The 22,715-nt window shown below is 41.1% G+C and overlaps 1 protein-coding gene across 1 annotated transcript in view; it reads left to right on the forward strand.

Moving 5' to 3' along the window:
• LOC109831023 (protein MICRORCHIDIA 4-like) overlaps positions 1 to 22,715 on the forward strand; it is a gene marked incomplete at its 5' end in the record, with an annotated part of 53,599 nt that overhangs the window by 15,802 nt on the left and 15,082 nt on the right. Inside the window, 8 exons of the mRNA XM_020398368.1 lie at positions 7,002 to 7,100; positions 7,344 to 7,445; positions 9,764 to 9,925; positions 10,004 to 10,099; positions 10,320 to 10,371; positions 10,453 to 10,564; positions 10,656 to 10,726; positions 10,861 to 11,267. Of these exons, the coding sequence (XP_020253957.1) occupies positions 7,002 to 7,100; positions 7,344 to 7,445; positions 9,764 to 9,925; positions 10,004 to 10,099; positions 10,320 to 10,371; positions 10,453 to 10,564; positions 10,656 to 10,726; positions 10,861 to 11,267 (1,101 nt within the window). The remainder of the gene's footprint in view (positions 1 to 7,001; positions 7,101 to 7,343; positions 7,446 to 9,763; positions 9,926 to 10,003; positions 10,100 to 10,319; positions 10,372 to 10,452; positions 10,565 to 10,655; positions 10,727 to 10,860; positions 11,268 to 22,715) is intronic.

Consider the following 22,715-nt stretch of genomic DNA (forward strand, 5'->3'; position numbering starts at 1 on the left):
GCCTTCTTCTTTTAGTGCAACAATTTATAGTGAACATGCAATTTTATAATGAATGAGTGTCTACCATATTATACATTTCACATGCTGCTTTTATTATTGCTTTTGCACTAGGGCAGCATACTGCACAGTTAGTTTTTGCCCATATGCTGCTATATGCCTGCTGAAGGAAAATATGAAAATTTTCCAATTGCTTTAAAATTAACTACTTTGAACGTTGTCTCCTGTTGGTCGTCCCAAATAATGACTCTCAACTCCATCAGGGCCCTTTTTTTTAAATAATGATTTTGAGTATTGATTGGCCAATGTTCAACTTGATGCGAAGATGCTCAGGTAGCATTGCGATTATTATAGCATACCTGGACAGTATTATATTTGCCAGGTAATGATACTGCAAGAACTTAAAAAAAAAAATCTAAGAACTTGAGCGTCCTTGCTACTCCTAGGTATTGAAGTTGCCGAAAGAAAGAAAGGGATTTTCTCTCCCGTAAAAAGTATGACAAAGATTTGTGAGAGAAGACATTTATTTGGCAGGAAACCTGTTGACATACCTACGGAGCAGAAACCTAGTTTATGATCCAACACTGATGACGCTGTAGGGCTGCGTCTCGTATTAGTGACTAGCTATGAAGCTAAATTCAGCTATCTACAACTCGGGTTGTCGGATTGGCTGGTCAATTTTTGGGGATTGGCTGGTCAATTTTTGGAGAAACCCAAAATGTGTCACTGGGAGGCAGTCCTGACAATTTTCTAATATTATAAACAGCATGGATAGGTAGATATTGAGTAGACAGACTATGCTGAACGTAAAAAAAAAAAAGACCGTGCACTTTTGACTACGTATGTTAGTGGCAACCTGAGTACTTGAAGAAGTGAGAAATATTTTTAGTGGTGTCATTTAGTGCTAAGCAGAGCATAAAACCATGGCTCATACAACTTGCAATGTTTCCAGACAATAGTAAGTCATGAACGTGGGATGCTATAGTGAACCCTGGCTCAATTGTCTCGGATTTACACTGGAACACTACTCGATTCACCAACTCTGGCGACTTGATTTAGAGTTCAAACTAGTTTAAAGTTAGAAAAAAGAATAACTCTTATTCAAGAGAATAAACTACAAAAAACTTGAGAAATTAAACGATGAAAGCATGCATACCTTAATTTCAACATGCTTCCCAAGGGTTCTTTTACCGTTACTAATATCAACTAGCATATTTCTAATATTTGACTCTTACAAAACATCTAATTCTTACATCAAGAATTGAACCTAAAACATACCAGTACCACATTCCCTGCGTAACACATAAGCGTACCCTTTGTACCCGATTCCTAATGAATGGCGTACCACGCTTTGGTACATGTCCCATGAACTGGAATGAACCGGGTTCCATGCAACTATGTTTGTGACTGAAAATTATGATGCCTTATTTCGGAATGTACCTTTGATCCTATATTTATGTACTAGTACTATGATGATGTGACTGGCATATTCATAGCTATCTTGTCTATCATTAGAGAACCACAAGCACATAGCTGTTTGGGTTCGGTTAGGTTGGAGTGGGGTTGGTTGGATGGAATTGGGTTTGTTATGGTTTTGTTATACACAAGCTTTAGTTATAGTTGAGTTAGACTACTATTAATAGTATACAACATGTGAATATCGTTAACCCAATTTTAAAATTTTAGAGTTAGAAAATAAAAATACAAACCGATGGATGTGATCTACTACAAATGAGCTAATTAGGAACAAAATTTCAAGGGATTTTTATTTATTTAAGATCATCTATCAAGAGGTGAAAAATTAGGCAACTTTATAAAAATATTTATAATACATATTTTTTATTGTCATAATACCGTTAATTTTATAATCACTTGATGCATGAGTAACTATAATCCAATATGCCTAATTTATTTATATACCATCCAAAACATATAGGTCAACAGAGTGGATAAAGTAAATTGATTGCATATAATGTAATTCTGAAAATGCGTCCCTTGACTGAATCTAAGGTGCCTCCTTAGGAATTCCTCTCTCTCTACACACACATATATATACATATATATATGTCTATGTATGTATGTCTATGTATGTGTGTCTATATATATAGACACACATACATTGACATATATAGACATATATATAGACATATATAGACATACACACACATACACATAGACATGTATGTATGTATGTATGTGTATATATATACATACGTACATACATACATACATATATGTCTATGTATATGTGTGTGTGTATACATACATACACACACACACATATACATAGACATATATGTATGTATGTATATATATAATGAGTATGCATGGTACATAGACATATATATAATGAGTATGCATGGTACCAAGCACAAATTTAGTGCTTGATAGTGAGGTGGCTCATTTCCATCTACACATTTAAAGATGTCCACTTGAAAATGGTCCCTACTTATGTACTCACCCATTAAATGAGTGGGTGAGAAGTGATCACTTCACTACTAAACACCAAATTTGATGTTTCATACCAAGCATACCCATTGTTCTCAAATATGTGAGAGAGAGAGAGAGAGAGAGAGAGAGAGAAAAATGAGTGTATTTGGCATGACAAAATTGGTTTTTTGTAGTAGGGATGGAAGTGAACCAAATAATTAACAAACAACTCAGTTATTATTTGTCCAGATATTTGGTCATATTCGATTCGATAGTTAATTTAATAGTAAACGAATATTTTTTTGTATTTGGTTCATAAATGAGTAGACTTTAACCGAAAGTATATTTGATTCAATTGATTATTAATTATTCAATTATATTATACATTTTAGTCCCATGAATTTAACGTACACAAATATTATTCATCCATAATTTTGTTATAAATCATATCCCATATAAATGCATACATAAATAGATCACTGAGTTTTATTTTATATAAATTTATGTTTTTCTTGCCTTAATATATAAATAAACAAATAGATCTAATGCTAAAACGATTCCCACATAATGAATTAGTAGGATAATTATATTAAAATTACTAATAAGGTCCATTTTTATATAAATAGCCTTATACAAAATATTGTAGTTTTTGTCTATTAACTTACTACAAATATTATTCATCCAAAATTTTATTATAAATCATATCCCATATAAATGCATAGATAAATAGATCCTTGAGTTTTATTTTGTGTATATGTTTTTCTTGTGTTAATATATAATTAAATAAATAGATCTAGCATAATGAATTAATAGGATTATTAGATTAAATGTTACCAATAAGTTCTATTTTTATATAAATAGCCTTATACAAAATATTGTAGTTCTTGTCCATTCATTTTTCTAAAATTTTGTGAATAATGCTATTTAATTAGGAGGAATGGCTTTTGTTCTATACTAGATAATTAGAGTAAGAAGTAAAAAGTAGTAAATTTACATATTAAAATGTCCAAAAGGAGGTTTGAACCATAGTTGCGCAACTCCTCGGACCCCACTCAAGCCATCGTACAGTTCCTGCGAACAAATTTCCGGTACATTTACGAATCGATTCCCTCTGATACATGAACGAGTTCCCCAAAATTGATGTACTACTTACAAGTATGCTAGTTGCAAAGTCCTTTTAAGTCCATGTGCACAAGACGCAATGCAATGTGTGCAATTAAGTGAAGGGAGCCACACAATAGAGTGTATGAGCCGATTGCTTTACTATAACTAAACACATATATTAATTAGATGTAAAACAAAACCATGATCCTAAAACGAGATCTGTGAAAAAAAAAACACAAAACAAAGAAACAAATACCATCTAAAAGAAGTATTTTAGTATTTTGTATGAAAAAAATTAAAATTCATAAATAGATTTCTAGTTTTCTACTATACACTTTGGAAAACTTTAAGCGCACCCTAAAAAATTTACAATGTACCACTAACCAAGCTTGCGTACCGAAGCAAGCTACCCCCTCACGAATTTAAATTTTCTACGTGGCGAATTGTGTACCCTAATTCATATCGTGACCTGCTACGTACCGCGTACTATGTAACTATGGCTTGAACTAAGGATCATCTGCTTGGTGACAATGATTTACCAACTGGGCTATTCAAACATCTTCAACTAGTTACCGCATTAATACATTTTAAGCCTATTCGATTTGAGATTTCAAACACTAAATAGGTATTCGACCAAAATTCGAATTCAAATTCGACGAAAGTAATCGAATTTGAATTTGGACATTGCAGTAATCGATTCAATTCTGTCGTTTTCCACCCCTACTCGGTAGTGATGTGGCCACTTTTGATTTGTACATTTAAGGTGTCCACTTCAAAATAGCCCCCATTTAATTGCTTGCCCATTGAATGAGTGTATGAAAATTGGTCATCTCACTACCAAAGACCAACTTTGGTCTTGGGTACCAAGGATACCCATATTCCTCTTTAGATATATAGAGGGCACTACATGTGAGTTCACAACCCATTTTAGAAAATAGGCTGTCAAGTCAATGATATGTGAGTCATAAGCATTTCTTTCTTGACAGCCAATTTTAAGATCAATTCCATTTTTTTCCATATATGTCTCATGTCATAAGCATTTCTCTCATGTCAAAGTAGGAAATGTAGAAAAACATATAAACTTAATAAATTGAGCAGCAGTCTGATCTTCTGAATGTATGTGGGGACAGATCTTCTTGTTCATGACTTGTTCAGGAACAAAGTGGTAGCTGGTATCAAGTTGCTTTCCCAACATTATGCATTCTAACCTCACTCACAACATGTGACGGTGCTAGCTCCTGAAATTATGTAATTTAGAGAAGCTGAAGTTGTTTCATTTGAGGTGTTTGTATTATTTACTTGGAATATGTTCCATGCATTGGAAAGGATTAAAGTGAAATCAAGATTTCCTATAAATGTCTTCAATATACTTCAAACTCAGTGGGCGATCACTATCAATACGCTGAATAGAAATAAGGACAAATTTTCAAAACCAACCTTTTTGGAACTTTATTTTCAAAAATTAACCTATTAATCTTTTATTTAGCATTTTCGACCTAGTTTCAGCCAGCTGAAGTTAGGTTGAAAATGCTAAATAAGTTGCGAAAACTTCAAGGGATTTAGAATCCTGGGAAATTTAGTCCTTAATTAATAAGTGCAAATAAAAAAGCTTGGTGCAGGTGGTAGTCTGCTACCAAACTTCATGGGATTTAGAATCTCGTAAAGTTTAATAAGCAACTACACAAAATAAGCAATTATGTGTAGTGGGTTTAGTGGTTATAACATTTCCCTATAAGGCTTGGATGGGAAGCGCAAGGTTCGAATCCCAACCAAGTAAATTTTTTTACTGTTCAAGGGAAAAAATATGTTGGGATGTGATTCGAACTTAAGACCACTTGAATGATTGAAGTTTAGCTTTTTTTGAGCTAACTACTCAGCCAACTATTGCAATTATATTAGATTTAAACTTAAAATTATATATTGAACTCCCTGGGATTCACAATCCCGTGGAGTTTAGCCTAATTCTAAACTATATGGGATTGAGAATCCCGTGTAGTTTAATTGCCTGCTAACTATACGTGATTATAAATTCCGTGAAGTTTTAGCAACTTATTTCGTATTTTTTACGCAGTTTCAGCCAGCTGGCTGAAACTATGTCGAAAAGGCTAAATAAATCTCAAATAGGTTTATTTTTGAAAATAAATCTTAAAAAGGGTTGGTTTTGAAAATTTGTCCTAGAAATAAATCTGGTTCTTTTTTTTGTATATCTAATAAGCTCTTGGCTTTTAGCATTAAAAAAACCTTGTATTTTATGTAAAAGCCTTGTCGTGTTTAAATTGAAGTATTCAAATTTGGTACTCCAAGCTAGACCAGTGACTTTTTGGAAAGGCTCTTCCTGGAAGAAACTTTGTAATTCTTGTATTTACTTTCAGTTATAAAGAACGTCGTGTTAGCATTTCATGATCTTGTTCCATACAATGAACATTGACTTCTACAATCAAGCATGTGTGCTATAATCGAGAATTAACATGTGCAATCGAGGGATAATGCTTACAATTATCCTTGATTAGCAACACGTGTGATAATCAAACCACAATATTCTACTAATAATGATAGGCTAACATCCTGCACAAACTCAAGTTGGTTGGCTAGGACAAGCTCGAGGTTGGAAATGAAAAATCCAAAAACATCCAGTATGAAGGGACAGATGTCAGGGAGCTAGTCTTAAGTCTCGATGAATATCACAAGCCGATGATATAGACGGTAAATGATCAATATCGACATAGAAAAACCAATCTAATAACGAGATCGGGCAGGAAAAGGGAAAGATATCTGGGACATCAATGGAGAAAACTGAGTAATGATGAGATAAACAGTGAAGGATAGGAATCGAGGGTCATCAATTTAGAAGAACTTAGTAGATGACATGACTTTAAACAGGAGGATCTTATTAGGAAGAAAATATCGATTATCATCGATCTATGTGACAACTGTCAATATATGTTGTTATATAAGCCCATGTTTATTGTGTGTAAAATGATCATGAATGCTAATACTTTCACCCCACTTTTAGTGGGCGACATCTTGATGTCATTCATGTGAATACGCGATGTTGTTAAGCTATTATCTAACTAAGTATTTGTGTTTATCGAGGCACTGAAGCAGTGAATACAGCGTTTTAATTGTCTAATCACATAAGCTTATCCATAAAACATTATTGCTAGGCAACACTCAATTGGAATGCCTTTTCATTGGTCGTCAAGTTGCAAAATGAGTAAACCTTAGATGATGTTGTATCCTCCAAACTGATGCAAGATCACATTTTCTTCATCTTTGGCTGAAATTCTTGGTCATTAGATATTTTTTGTATATATATCATCCTGAGTAGTGAGTAGAACATCCTAATTGTAGTCTTTGATCATCTATTATCTACTCATCAATTTTCGATTCAGATGACATAGTATGTAGACCTGTAGTCTCATCTTACTTTTTTGACTCCATTGTCACTAACTATTGTTTTTTTTCATCAGCTGAACTCAATGAGTGATCAAGGGACTCGAATAGTCATATACAATCTATGGGAAGATGACCAAGGAGAGCTAGAGCTTGACTTTGACACCGACGAACATGTATGAGATTCTGTAGCTAAGATATGAAAGTTATTTCTGCTGCATTTTATTTTAAGAACTGCTGCGTTTTATTTTAAGAACTGTTTTCGTAAATGTTGGGATTATAATCAAGTTTCTTACTTTGTTTATTTAATGATATTGTGATTTATATTTGATGACTACATTGAACCATCTCTCTTTTTAATCAATCATTGATTCACTAGTATTTCCAATGCTGACTTGATGTAACGTTTTAAATGGCAGGATATTCAGCTTGGTGGTGTCAATCGGGATGAGAAAAAAATTGAAATGGCTAGACAATTTCCAAACTCCAGACATTTCTTAACATATCGTCATTCATTACGGGTAATTTGTGTATTTATTTGTTTATAGGACCGCGATGAGCTTTCCCCTCTGCAAATTGATAGTACTTTCTGGATATAATTATGTGGAGCTAAGTACGCTTTAGGACTCGTGAGAATGATAAAATTCAAACCACTAGATGTGATCTACGATAATTGAACTTCCCAACCCCAATAGTGGTCTGGAATTTCCACTATAAGCCCAGACCAAACTTGCACTTGGTTTTTTGGCCCTTCTGAGACGGGCGTAACCATGTTTTTACAGGCCTAGTCTAAATGGAAGGACATTCTAGATTTTAGAAGCTAGTGAAGAACTCCATCATAGAACAATTCACTGGGGCAACTATGGGGGATGAAACAAAATGGTCCAAAAACTCTCTTATCCTCCAAGCTCCCTAGCCCTTCTAAACGTACACGTATCATGTGACTTGAAAATAAAGAGCTGAAAGTGTCCATTTTACCATTTATTGATGCTTGGAGGAAACAAATACAGGAAACATTTCGTTTCTCATTCCCTTTGTTTGTAATTTAGATATTATATTTCAGCTTGCACTCTGGATTTTAATTTGCATAGTGCATGACAATTTTTGCTCATTAAGACGCTTCTGTTTCTTCTTTAAGCCATATATCTTTTGTTCCTAGTTGCAACTTAATATTGTGATCTTTTGAGGATGCCTGTTAATACGATTTGTATATTTGAGCGTTATTGGTCTTCAATTTGAACACAGAATGACTTCTGTGTCATAATTTTCACATGTATAATTTTATATAAGTTAATTGCTGCAAATAGTTTGAGAATTAACAAGCCCATTGAAGGAAAGGTTTTGTCTATGTACAGCACCATGGTGCAAAGTGTTTCAAGAAGAAAAGAACAAGACAAATCTTATGTTTTGAGAAACTTGTTGTAAACTGTATGTCTATACCTTTGGCCACATAGTTTGTCCAACACTATGAAACATATAAGTGAAAGAAACCTGAGAGTAATACGGCAATTAAAAAAATAAGTAAAATCTAGTTTAATAAGGGCTATTTAGCTTAACTATTGATTAAAATCTCTTGTTAGTCCTGTTGTTGGGGATGGTCAATAAGTGCTAGGGAGAATTTCTTTTTATTTCTTTGATAACATCTTATAAGTCAGGTATACTTGATAGTTATTTTAAATTTAGAAACAGATTGCAGATGCAGAGATTTGTTATGGGAAATCCTCTGAACACACAAATGATCATGCACAATTTGATCTGATATCTATCTGCCAATTTTTTGGTCTGGTCAGTTATGAACTAACAGGCTTATCCTATGAATCTTCAATGCCAAATTGTTGATTATTTGGCTAAGGTTTTGCAATCAAACGGCAACCTCCAAATTCTCCTAATACCTTGAAAATGCCTAAATTAAGAGGTAGGCTTATAATATTTTCATATAGGATGTGTCTACATATTAGTTGATGTTTGTCATTGACAAAGCAGACTCTGAGAGAATCCAAATCCATCTCTGCCTCTGCTCTAGACTCTAGATTTATTAGCTGGAAATATTTAAAAAATGAATTTGGATAAAAAAAATATTACAAAAAAAAGCAGAACAAGTTAGTCTTCGACTCACTGAACTTGAAACAAAAAGATGAGAAGGGAAAGTTCATGACGTGTAACAAAATGTACTTCTATCATAGCTTCTTTCTTCTTGTTAAATGAATAAAATTGTTTTCTTTATTATGCTTATTCAATTATTCAAGATTTAGCACAATAGTTTCTTCTTTTTAGCTCTTAAAGGTACTTTTACCTTCTTAAATTACAAGATCTTGAAACACAAGTGGAATATGAATACCTCTGAGGAGGAACATGGTTATTTAGATTAGAAACTGAATCACTGCATACTTAATTTGCTTGTTTCCTATATATATTAAGTTTCAGCTTTTCATACTATATTATGTACAAGTTTTCAGTAAATGGATATATGGGTAAATGAATATAAGTTCTAGCTAAATATTTTGAGGAATATCTTCCCATTTTAATTACATCCTTCTAACATTTAATTTAATTTTCTTCGGAACAAGAAATTTATAACCTCATCTCATGGTTAAACGGAGGGTGTCTCCTGCTTCAAAATCTAGCTACTTATGATTTTTTTTAATTTCATCAGAACACGACTGCATGGCCTTTTTTTTCATGCCATTTGGTTTTGTGCCTTGTGTAGCCAGTAGGATTCACATGGCAGGTTGTTCTAGCATTTATTGTAAACTTTGGTAGGGATTTTGGATGAAATAGTCTTTTGTGCATGTGATTGTTACATCCTTCAGATCATAATATAATTTCTTTTTATCTGCAGAGTTATGCCTCGATTCTCTATCTTAGAGTTCCGCATGGCTTTAGGATGATTCTTCGTGGTAAAGAGGTCGAACACCACAACCTTGTGAACGATATGATGTTAAAGGACACTGTCTCTTACAGGCCGCAACCGGGTGCGGATGGAGTTCTGAAGTCTTCAGATGTAATTCGTCTTCAAGGACTTGGTTTGTTTGCTTTTTATCAACATATATATAAAATGGACGGTAATACTTTCTTGTAGATGGTTGCTACTGTGACAATGGGCTTTGTTAAGGATGCAAAACATCACGTTGATGTTCAAGGATTTAATGTTTACCACAAGAATCGACTAATAAAGGTATAATAATGGTTTCTTGAATTTTTTTCTTTTAATATAGTAGATAAATCTCCAAATTCTAAGAGACAGGTAAGTATTTACTCACATTATTACATGTTCCACAGTATATTTAATAGAACAGAATTTGGAAAATAAAATTGAGTAACCATCATTCTTCACAATGCTAAATATTTCTTTGCAATTTGCCTTATATTCTTTATATCTGTGTGTCCTTGTCAAGCCATTTTGGAGGGTTTGGAATGCTGCTGGAAGTGATGGACGTGGGGTTATCGGTACGTTATTTGCCAGTTGTCTATTTTGCTGTGCTTTACCATCTCAAAGGACAAATTTCTTCTAAATAGCATCCAATACAGGTGTTCTGGAGGCCAATTTTGTTGAACCGGCTCATGATAAGCAAGGTTTTGAGCGGACGACTGTTCTTTCAAGACTTGAAGCACGACTGATTCAGATGCAGAAGACATATTGGTATGTTCTTAGCATTTCCTTGTCTCTGATCTGTAGAGATGTGAAAGCAATTGGTTGAGTTATGTCAGATAATAAATATTGGTGCATTCAGGTCAACCAAATGTCACAAAATTGGCTATGCTCCAAGGCGTAATAAGAAACAGAATGACTCAGATGATAGAGGTACCTAAAGATCAGTTTTATCTAATTAGGACCTTTATTCTATGATTTTGTAACTATTTCTTGTTCATTTTCATTATGGGTGTGCTCTTTACTATTCTGTGGTTTCTGAACCTGTCGTGAACTTTCTTTTACAGGAAGCTCACCCGAATCTCCTTCAGTGCCATCATCACGTATTTCTGGGAAGAATGCTTATATTTCATACTCTATTAAGACAGCAAAATCTAGTGGATTGCCCTTTGTGTCGGCTAAGTCAGGGGATCACAGAAGAGGAAGTTTACCTGGTTCAAGTTCTAAAAAATCAAGACGGTATGGATCACAATTATCTGATGGCAGTGATCCGGAAACTGAGTACATTCCTACAAGGAGATCCATCACAAATGAATCAAATCGTGCTAAAGTTTTCGCTAAAACATCCTTGCAGAAGGATAGTGCTCATCCATCTTTATCAGGGTCTCCATTTTCAGTAAATAAGGAAGCCGAGGTACATAGTTGTTCTGATGGTGTGGGAAGTGCTCAAATGGGTACAAGATTACAGTCAAAGGTAATTTCTGAGCGGATTCCCTTTATCATACCAAAGCTGGCATTCATGTCTTTCGAGAAGTATGTCTACATGTTGTTCTAGTTTTAAAGTCAACTTAAATGTATTTTTGTACCGTGCCTAATGCATGTCCCATGATGATTCTTTTTTATCTTAACCTTATGGGTTCTTTTCAATAAAGATACAACTATGGAGATTCATAAGTCAGTTATAGTGAGATCATGTGTGTTTTTATTATGCATGTATTATTAAAGGTTGATCTTCATTTATATTATGTATTATTAGAGCTTGACTTCTAGCAATAAAGTTTTGTGTTAGAGTTAGTTAATATATATTAGGGTTATGGTGTTTTCAATCGCCAAGATTAGGATCCGTCATTACGCCTAATTCGGCCGACTCGACGCTTGGAATAGCCAAAGTCCCGATTCAGTCAACTCGCCGAGTTAACACCTCGCCGGAGTCGATTTGAAAGGTGGTACTTGCGGCCCCTCTCGCCGAAGATGACTCGCTGTAAGCCTACTCGACTAATTATCTAGCCGACATCTCACGAAAGTCTACTCGAAAGGCGGCACCTCTCGGTACATTTTCATACGAGACAAAAGGCGACTATGACCTCGAGCCCCTCCCTGATAGCGCGTCGACATCATATTAAATGCGTGACATGCGCCATCATTCCTTCATCCCCAATACTATTTATGGTACATCGGACCACGTCGGCTTCGCACGCCGCCTATCCCATCTCATTAAATGCCGAATTGACCACGCCCACTCCGCGGTCGACACTAGTAAAGTTGAAGCTAACTCAGCCGTCAGTCTTGACTCGGACGAAGAGACCAAAATGCCCTTCCTTCGTTGCCATAAAAGGGGAAACTATTCTCAACATAAGGGTAAACAATTTTCTCAGCATTTTTTTTTCATTCCACTGCACTTAAGAGTTGCTATAGTTCGCTGCTTTCCCACTCAAGTAACTAGCTAACTTGATCTTGAACAACGGGGGAACCAGACCCCGCACTTTTACGAGTTGTTGAACGTGCATGGAACAACTCTACTCAAAACCAGATATTCATATAAATTAGCAGCCCCTGATCAGTGTTATCCCGACTAACTTATCTGTGTGATTATCTAACTTCAACTATTTGGCGCCCACCGTAGAGCCTTCTCTTTTTTTCGAGCAAGCATGTCTGGTTCTAAGCGAAGAGTTGATCCATCCACCCCTAGAGGACCGCATCAGGGCTATGTCACCCAAGCCCAACTCGAGGAGGTTGCTCAGAAGACCTCCCATTCCCTCCAACAGCAGCTCGCAACCTTCACCAGCGAGCTCCTCAGCCGGTCCCATTGTTTTAAATATCGGCCGATAATCGATATTATCGGTCTAGTTATCGATATTATCGGCCGAGTTATCGGATTTGAGAGCTCTCTGCTAGGATAAGTTGGTTTTATAATCGGTTATCGTTTTGGAGAGTATATCGGCGAGTTATTGGCACTTATCGGCCGATAAGTAAGGCTTAATTATCGGGATTATCGGCCGGACATTTTGAGTTGGATTGTTGAGTTTTTAAACCCGACCCGACCCGCTTTCTACAATTAGTTGGTGATTCTAAACATGATGATTCACATTTTGGTATGTTTATATTTCGTTAAGCATGGTTAAATTATATTTTTTAGTTATTATATTATATATATACACCATCCGGTACATCACTCCGATAAATATTACTTATCCCCGATATATTCCAGATTTCCGCTATTCGATAAGGATTTTGGTTGTCCGATAAATCCCCGATAACCGATATTTAAAACCTTGGCCGGTCCCTACCATCATAACAAGCTAACTCTACTGTTCCTCCTCCCTCAGGCGATCACCCCTCAGCGACTCATCCCCCTTCAGAGGCGTAGCAAGTGGTCCCACCTCGGACTTATCATGCTACCGCCAAGCATCTTAAGGATTGTGTCGAACATGTAACCTCACCGTTGTACTAATCTACCCGCCAAGCAGATCCTCGTCGGCGTCTCCCCTAGTACCCAGAAGCCACCGGCGAGAGCCCTAGTTCGAGTCGCCATAAGGAGCATGTCGCGGGGGGAATGTCGAAGACTTCCCATCATCAGCATGCTATTCCAGTCCCCTCAGCCACCCATGGGGCGTCGGGATATGATATGGTGTACCGACCTGTTGTCGAAGCCATCGAGGTGAATACCCCTTTACCGACAACATCATGAATGCTCCATGTAAGAAATTCAAGATGCCTCACGTGGAGAAGTACATGAGCGAAGGAGACCTTGTCGAGCATGTCCAGAACTACTATGATATGATGAGCATGCTTCAGGCGCCTGAAGCAATCAATTGTCGGTGCTTCCTTATTACTTTGTCATGAGCGTCAAGCTCTAGTAGAACGCTCTCGAGAAGAAATCCATCAACAGCTTCGAATAGCTCAGCCTTAAGCTTGTTCACCACTTCCTGGTCGACACTAAGCAGAAGCTTCCTCATGTGTTGATACAGATGAGACAGGAGCTTGGGGAGAGCATTCGAGCCTACGGAGAGCATTCGAGCCTACTTCAAGAGGTTCGAGGCGAAGAGGCTGGAGGTTAACGACCCAGGGAGTGCGATCGCTATGTCTGCCCTTGTAGCCGACCTACAGAATAATGAACTAGCCAACTCACTAACCAAGAATCAGCCGCTAATTATGAGCAGTTGATGGAGAAAACTCACGGGTACATGGACATGAAGGATGTTCGAGCTTATAAGACGACATCTAGGGCAGTCGAAGCCTCCACGGCAGCAACACCAACGCCAGCAACGGTGGCAACAGCATCTGCACCTACCCCGCTGACATCTGTAGCGGCTCCGACAGCAGCGCAGATGCCCGAGCCAACTAGGAGCCCCCCGACAAGGTAAGTGGCAGAGAGACCCCCGAGAGTCGACTCCCGCTCTAATTGGTCCGACAGGAAGGACAGGAGGGAGCCGACGCCCAAACTCGCTCTCACAGTCCTCAACACCTCTCTAGCCGAAGCCCTCAACATGGTTCAGAAGGAGAGACATCTCAATGAGCCCCCTCCTAAGATGAGGTCGGACCCTCAGAGCAGAGATACTAGGCAGTACTGTTGATATCATAGGGATCACGACCATATTACCAATGACTATCGAATTCTATAGAGGGACATAGAAGACTTAATACAAAGGGGGTATCTAAAGAAAGCTTGTCTTCTAGAGAGATAGAAGAGAAGTCGCCCCAACCAGGCCGATAGGAGGTCTCGTTCGCGATCACCTCACCTCCAACTACAGCAGGACAGTCGAAACCCCAAGCCTAGCCATAAAGGGTCATCAATACTATCAGTGGCGGCTCCACAGTCGAAACCCCAAGCCTAGCCATAAAGGGTCATCAATACTATCAGTGGCGGCTCCATAGCTGGAGGGTCATCTAATAACGCTTTGAAGATGTATGCCAAGCGAGCGTTACGAGTCGATGTATGTGACAAGAAGGCGAGAGCAGAAGAGCCCATCTCCTTCAGTGATGCCGACCTAAAGAGTATTGAGACGCCCCATGATGACCCTATCGTCATAATAGTAGGGATTAATAATTTTCAGGTGAAGAGAATCATGGTCGACACAGGGAGCTCTGTGGACGTCCTGTATATGGATGCCTTCAACTAGATGAGCATCGACAAGTTTTGACTGCAGCCATGTAGAGGCCCCCTTATTGGATTCAATGGACATTCCTTCCTGCCCGAAGGGATGATCACTCTCTCCCTAATGATCGGAGAATATCCCCACCAATCCACTGTCCAGGTCCAGTTCTTGATGATGAACCTCAAATTAGCCCATAATGTCATCTTGGGCCGAACTGCCCTCCACATCTTACGGGCCATCCCTTCCAACTACTATCCAGGTCCAGTTTTTTGTGATGAACCTCAAATTAACCCATAATGTCATCTTGGACCGAACTGTCCTCCACATCTTACGGGCCATCCCTTCCAACTATCACCAGATGCTGAAGTTCCCGACTCCTAATGGATTTGGAGTCGTCAGGAGCAATCAAAGGCCAGATCCTGTTACCTGCTCTCAGCTAAGGGCAATGGGGTGCAAGAGACCCTGCCTATTGAGAAGGTCGGTCTCCAGATGGAGAAGGTAACGTAGCGCCAGAGGACGACTCCAGTGGAAGAGCTACAGGAAGTATCGATTGATCGAGAAGGCAAGAAGACGGTCAAGATCGGATCTTGCCTCATAGAGCCCTTACGAGCAGCTTTGATTGAGTTTTTGTTGGCGAACACTGATGTATTCGTCTGAGGACCTGAAGATATGCCCCCCGAAGTGATAAGCCACGAGTTGGCAGTCGACCGACACACTAAGCCAGTTCGACAGAAGAAGAGATATCTCGGCCTTGAGAGACAGAAGGTGGCCGCTGATGAAGTTGAACGACTCCTTAGAGTTGGTTTCATTTAGGAAGTATAGTACCCGGAATGGTTGGCCAACATTGTGTTCGTGAAAATGACTGAACAAATGGAGGATGTTTGTGGACTTCACCGACCTCAGCAAAGTCTGTTCTAAAGATAGTTATTCTCTCCTATGGATCGATCAAGTGGTCGACGAGAGCGCGTGACATGAGCTACTCAGTGTTCATGGACACCTTCTCCAGCTACAACCAAATCTTTATGGTGAAACGTGACCAGGAGAAGAACTCTTTCATCATCGACCATGGGACCTATTGCTACAGGTTAATGCCGTACAGTTTCAAGAACGCTGGGGCCACTCTAGATTTGTCAATAAGATCTTCAAGCCCCAGATCGGACGTATTCTGGAGGCCTATGTGGATGACCTCCCTACGATGTCAAGATAGGCGTCGACCCACATATTAGATTTGGAAGAGACATTCTCTGTCATCCGACGCTACCGCATGAAGCTCAACCCAGCCAAGCGCACCTTTAGGGTACAATCGGGAAAGTTCATTAGGTTCATGATTAACCAAAGAGACATTGAAATCAACCCAAAGAAGATGACTGCTATAAAGCGATTACCCGAACCCTGCACATTAAAGAATGTCTAGAAGCTGAATGGAAAGATAGCGACACTAGGTCGTTTTCTCTCCAAATCTGCTGAGAGGAGCCTCTCATTTTTAAAGACATTGAGGGAAAGCAAGGAACTGAAGCAGGGGCTAGCCCATGGGAGGGGAGACTTTGTACCTATACTTGATCGTCTCCCCTGAAACCGTCAGCTCCGTTCTAATTTGAGAGGAAGAGAGCATCCAAAATCCCGTGTATTGTGTCAGCTGGATCCTGAAAGCGGGCGAGCTCAACTATCCTCTCATAGAGAAGGCTGGCTTCATCTTCATCACCACTGCAAGGAGGCTCCGCCCCTACTTCCAATCCCATTCCATAATTGTGCGGTCCTACAACCTCTGGAAGAATGGTCGCCTGGTCAGTCGAACTTAGCGAGCATGACGTGCAGTTCGAGCCAAGGACAACGATCAAAGCTTAAGTACTGGCCGACTTCCTCATCGAGTCGACTTCACTAGACGATGAGCCGATTGCACCCTCGCCGCCCACTCGACAGGAGGCTCCAACACCTCCAGCAGTCCAAGCGTTCGCCCCACAGATCTGTTGCACCCTAACATATGATTCACCAGAGTTCACCTCTTGGTGGTTATTAAAGATGAACGGATCCTCCGGAGAGTCGACAGCAGAGTTGGAGTGGTCTTGCGCAGCCTAGACGAGTCGACGTACGAACACTCCATCACTTTTTGTTTCTCGGCCTCAAATAATAAGGCCGAAAATGAAGCTCTCCTGGCTGGTCTTCAGGTAGCCCTAGCATTGAAAGTCGAGGGCCTCTAATTATTGACCGACACCCAGCTTGTTGTCCATCAAGTGAACGGGCAAGACACGCCAAAAGATCCAAGAATGATCCTGTACCTGAGTACCTGAAAACTTTATGGATTTTAAGATAGCTCAAGTTCCCCCCGCTCTCAATGCTCGGGCGGATGACCTCTCCAAGCTGGGATCAACAAGTACAGGGAGCAGCTCAGGGCCCATCTACATCGACACCCTTGAGCATCCCAGCATCTCAAAGTCTCCAGAGATGGTTATGCAGATCAAGACTCCCATGGTACCCTGTTGGATGGACCCCATCATCCTTTACCTAACACAGGGCACCTACCTGAGAACACCGTCGAAGCTAAGTGTCTACAAAGGAATGCCTGTTGCTATCTCATGATCAATGGTTAGCTCTATCGGATGTCGCATTCTAGCAGCGATGTAGGGCCCTATCTCCGGTGTCTCCAGTCATCAGAAGCCAGCTATGTTCTTAGGGAGATACATGAGGGAACATAAAGGAATCACTCAGGGGTCAGAACCTTCGCACAGAAAGTCATTCGCTAGGGATACTATTGGCCCACCATCTTAGCCGAGTCTAGATGACTCTTCTCCTTGTGCAAGAAGTGTCAGTTCTACTCGTTCCCCCCGCGATCAATAACCACTGAGCTCACTCCGATTCTGAGTCCAATCCCATTTGCTCAGTGCAGATCGGATTTGCTAGGTCCTCTCCCCATATCTTCTAGGCAGTGAAAGTTTTTGATTGTGGTAATTGACTACTTCACCAAATAGGTCGAATGTAAGCCCCTGGCTAAGATAGGGTAAAGCAATATCACAAATTTCATTTGGAAGTCCATTGTCTGCTGTTTTGGTGTACCTCTCTCCTTCGTGACAGATGACGGCACCTAGTTTGACAGTGGAGGCTTCCGAAGCTTTTATAAAGAATACAACATCCGTTTCAAGTTCCCCTCGGCCGCCCACCCTAAATGCAATGGATTAGCTGAAGCTGCCAGTAAATGCAATCTTCAAGCTCTAAAGAAGAAGTTGGACGACATAGTTGGAAATTGGGTCGAGGAGTTATCGAGTATTATGTGGTCTTATTGCACGAGTCACAAGAACTTGACGTGGGAAACCCCCTTCAAGCTAGCCTACAGAGCTGAGGCAGTCACTCTAGTGGAAGTCGGCATGTCGGTGATCCGACTGCAACTCTTCAACGAAGACTTGAATTCGGAAGGGCTTCGGGTCGAACTTGACCTCCTGGATGAAGTCTGAGAGAAAGCGCTTTAGTCCTAGGTCATCAATCAGCAACGGATCGTCTGGTACTACAATAAGGTCCGACCTAGGAGATTCAGCGTACGTGACCTTATCCAACGCAAAGCCGCTTTTGACAAAGATACTAAACGAGGCAAGCTGACTCCTAACTGGGAGGACCCCTACATAGTTCTTGAGGAGTTATGAGCAGGCACATATCGACTAAGAGTCCTGGATGGAAGGATCCTGCAACACCCCTGGAATATTGAACATATCATAAAATACTTTTAGTAATCCTGTACAAAATTTCATTCGTTATAAAAAAGAAATCCCTTTGAATCTGACTCTCGTAGTGCTAAATCTATGCAGGAATTCTGTGCCATTTGCCTCAACAGGATAAACCGAAGGCACACTCGCCATGCGGTCGGCTCCCACTTTTATATCTCGACCACCATAACCGGGCGAAAAGACCTTGGTGTCCTTATTATGACCTAGACACCCAATCTCCGGGTTATCATTTACCTAAAAGACTTAGGCGTTCTTATTAAGATCTAGGCACCCAACATCCGGGTTGACACTTGCGAAAAAGTCCTAGGCGCCCTCATTAAGTCCTAGGCACTCCAACCTTTCGGTCGTCTTCTAAAAAAAGGCCTAGGCGCTCTCATCAAGTCCTAGGCACTCCAACCTTTCGGTCGTCTTCAATAAAAAAAGACCTAGCCGCCTTACCGCCAACAAAACAAAGGACGAGCCGCTCGACTCGCCCTACTAACACTCGAGTCGCCCTTACACAATAAACTCACTACAACTAACTCATAATCTCTCTATCAGAATGAACCTGTAAGCGAACAAAAGCTAAAACAAGGAGTAGATGAAAGCACACAAGATGATATGGTAAAGTTCAAATTCTCATTCCACTTACAAGAAAAGCTATTACATCATCTAATTTACAAAAAAAAAAAAAACAAAACAATAAAAAAAGCTAAGGTACAAGCTCTCATATCTCTCGGCTAAGGGTTAGGAGTAGGACTTGGAAGATCTGCATCTTGGTCGGCGGAAATAGGAGTGGCAGAAGGAACAGTAGGAGGGATCTCCCTATGGTCACCCTTGGCCTCATCGTCATCACTCCCGTCATCCATAGCCAACATCATCCCCTCCACTCACCTCGATCTCCTTTAGGAGATCAAGGCAGCAGGAGACTTGAGGAGGGTAGGGGCGGTCTGGTACGGGTCGAGAAGCGGAAGGAAGCAACGAGGCTAGATAGTCGACGCCAGCCTTGTAAACCAAGGCCACCTCGGTTTTTTCTAAGGGACCATGGCACCAATCGTAGACCTCCTTCGCCTTGTGCTCCTTCGAGTCCAAGCGAGCGAGTCGACCCTCCAAGTCCAAGATGCTTGTCTTAGACACTTGGGGGGCCAACGCTACTTCTCAAGGTTCAGCTTCAAGTTCTCGGCTAAGAGACGATCCGATCAAGCACTCTCCTGAGCCGTGACTTTTTGACACCTCTCGAACTCGACCTCCTGCTCCATGGAGGTAATGCGGCCGTCCCACTCGGTGATCCCTTGCTGAAGACGGCTAACATCCTCCTTGAGCTTAGCCACTTCACCCCTGAACTTCTCAATGGAGGCCGTTTGCTTAGCGTTGGCGACCTATATCCCTTGATGAGGCTATCTCTTCTCTACATCTCCCGATGCCACTTGGCTTCATTGCGGTTCTGCTCAGCCTTCAGAGCCGTAATCCTCTTCTTTGCCTCCTCCCTAGCCGACCTCTCTCTGGCTAAGGCCTCCCTTGACTCGATGAGGGACGCTTGCATGTGAGAGAGTCAGGAAAATAACTCCTCTTCAAACAAGGCCCCTCGCACTAAGTAGCTCTTAAGGGTCATGTGCAGGCTGAGGCTTGGCATCTCCTGCAGGAACCGCTTGTCCTTGGGGAGGGTGAACTGCAGCAGTGCATGGATTTGAGCCATCCCCGATCCCAAGACTGAGCACTCCTTGTCGAGAGGCACCTCAGGGATGAACCTGTCGCCTTCTGAGATCCCTTCCCTAGGAGAGCACTTGTTGGCCGCCATGCCCATCAGCAAAGTCTTAGCTTGGCCCCATATCGTAGGATCAACCTCAGAGATCCAATAGCGGAAAGGCCAGCGGAAGCCACCCTCTTGTGCCGAACTGGCACCATTTGTCGGAGATTCCTCAGAAGACAGAAGGGGCGTCACTTGTTCTCCAACGCGTCCCGATGTCCCTGCGACCTCCTTGCTCGGCCTGTAGGATGGCTCAGGCGAAGGGCACTGGGCGATCATCTCCTCGGCCTGATCCCCAGCCTCAGCCGGCCGCCCCCAACCGCTATTGAGCTTCCCACATTTTGGCGCGAGGGGAAGCATCGTCAATGATGACGACCTCCGACTGTTAAGTAGGAGGACGACTGACTCGCTGCCTTGCTGCTGAGTCGGCTTGGACTGCTGCAACGACCTACTGAGACATTAGCCTGCATCCAGCTTCTTCCTCTCTACGCCTCCTTTTTGGCCGTGGAGCGTGACCCGACCAACCTAGCGGCTACCTCCACCACATTCAACCTCAGGCCACTTATCTCATTGAGGGCCAGTTCCCCCTCAACTGCTTCTAGGGCCTCCGGTGGTCGAAGCTCGACTCCTCTCCCCTCGAATTCCTCTAGCAGGGTTTTTCCATAGGGAGAGCAAGCAGACTGGCTTGCACCCTGTCGGCCTTCAGAAGGGGAACCCTCGACAGCGCTTAGCCACTCGGAGGGATGTCGTCTCGAAGAGATTACCCCTCTCTCGAGACCCGGAGTAGGATCAGATCTTCTCGAGTTGTCACCTCTCAATAGAATGGATGTACGGCTTCAGTGCGTACTTGTTGATTTCTAGCTAGTTAGGGCAACATAGGACGTCGTTAGCCCCGAAGGCCCACACAAACCTCACCTTCCAGTCTCTGTTAGACTCCGGAAGGTCAGACACTAGCTTGCAACTGGAGGAAGTAGTGTGGATCATTCTTCGTCGATTTGGCACTGACAAGGTTCCCCAGCAAGAGCAAACTTTGCGCAACGCCGACCTGCTGACAAATCACCAGGAATCCCACCAGGACCCCGATGACGTTGTGACGTAGGCGTAGAAATGGGGAGGCCGATCGGATATCGTTCTGATGCCGACGAGCCCTAACAACAACAGGTAATTCACGAGCTTGAATCCACAACCTCTAAGTTTCTCAAAGTTGAGAAAGAAAACAAGGAGAAAAATTCTCTTGATTGAATAATTGAAAAGTTGATCTACAATTTACAAAAAAGAACTAATATTTATAGCCAACTAAATCTATCCTAACTCTAATAAAAAAGAAACTCTTAAGTCTAAAAGGAAAATACCAAATCCTAAAAGGAAACAATAAAAAAATGAACTCTTTCCTAATATAAAATTCGAGTCGACACGAGGCGTGGCGAGTAGTAACGCCTTTCGTGTCGACTAGACATGAGCCGACTAACGTATGTCGACTGACTCCCTTCGTGTCGACTGGGACGTGTCGACTAGCAGGTGTTGACTAACACCGCCATTCATGTCGACTGGGGCGTGTCGACTGGCATGTGTTGTCTAACACCGCCCTTCATGTCGACTGGGGCGTGTCGTCTCGTCCTGTTGACTGGGATTTCGAATGGGATCTCGTCCCGCCGACTGGGGTCTCGGGGTCTCGGATCCTTTTGACTGGGGTCTCGGGGTCTCGTCTCGTCTGGTTTGTTGTCGACTCGTCTGGTTCGAGTCGTCAAGTCTTGTCTTGTCTGGTTGGTTGTTGGATCGTCTGTTTCGAGTCGTCGCGTCGCGTCTTGTAGATCTTCTGTATCAGTCCCTCCTCCTTCGAAAGAACTCGTCTCTGAGTTCGCATCACTTGAATACAACTCGATTTAGGAATGATAGTCAAAAATATCCGCCACATTAAATGTCGCCGACATAGCCATTCCTTCAGGAAGATCCACTACATATGCATTATCATTGATCTTCTTAAGAATCTTGAAGGGATCATATCGTTTCGGCTTAAGCTTGCTATAAGTTCTAGCTGACATCCGTTCTTTCCGTAAGTAAATCATCACCATATCTCCTTCATTAAACACCTTGAATCGCCTTTTCTTGTCTGCTCGCGCCTTGAATTTTGCTTTGGCTTTCTCAAGTTTTGTACGCACTTCTTCCTGAATATTGATAGCATTCTCGACCAACGAACTTGCTGCCTCACTGACCTTTCTACTTGTCGGCAACTTTAACAAATATTGGAGATGTCGATGTGTCTTCCTGTAAACAATGGAAAAAGGAGACATACCTGTGGAACTATGAACAATCAAGTTGTAGGCGAATTCAGCTTGAGGGATAGCTTGATCCCACATCTTTGGCTTCTCTCCACATATGCATTGAAT

Source organism: Asparagus officinalis, chromosome 2 (genome assembly GCF_001876935.1).
Source record: "Asparagus officinalis chromosome 2, Aspof.V1, whole genome shotgun sequence".
NCBI classification, from domain to species: domain Eukaryota; kingdom Viridiplantae; phylum Streptophyta; class Magnoliopsida; order Asparagales; family Asparagaceae; genus Asparagus; species Asparagus officinalis.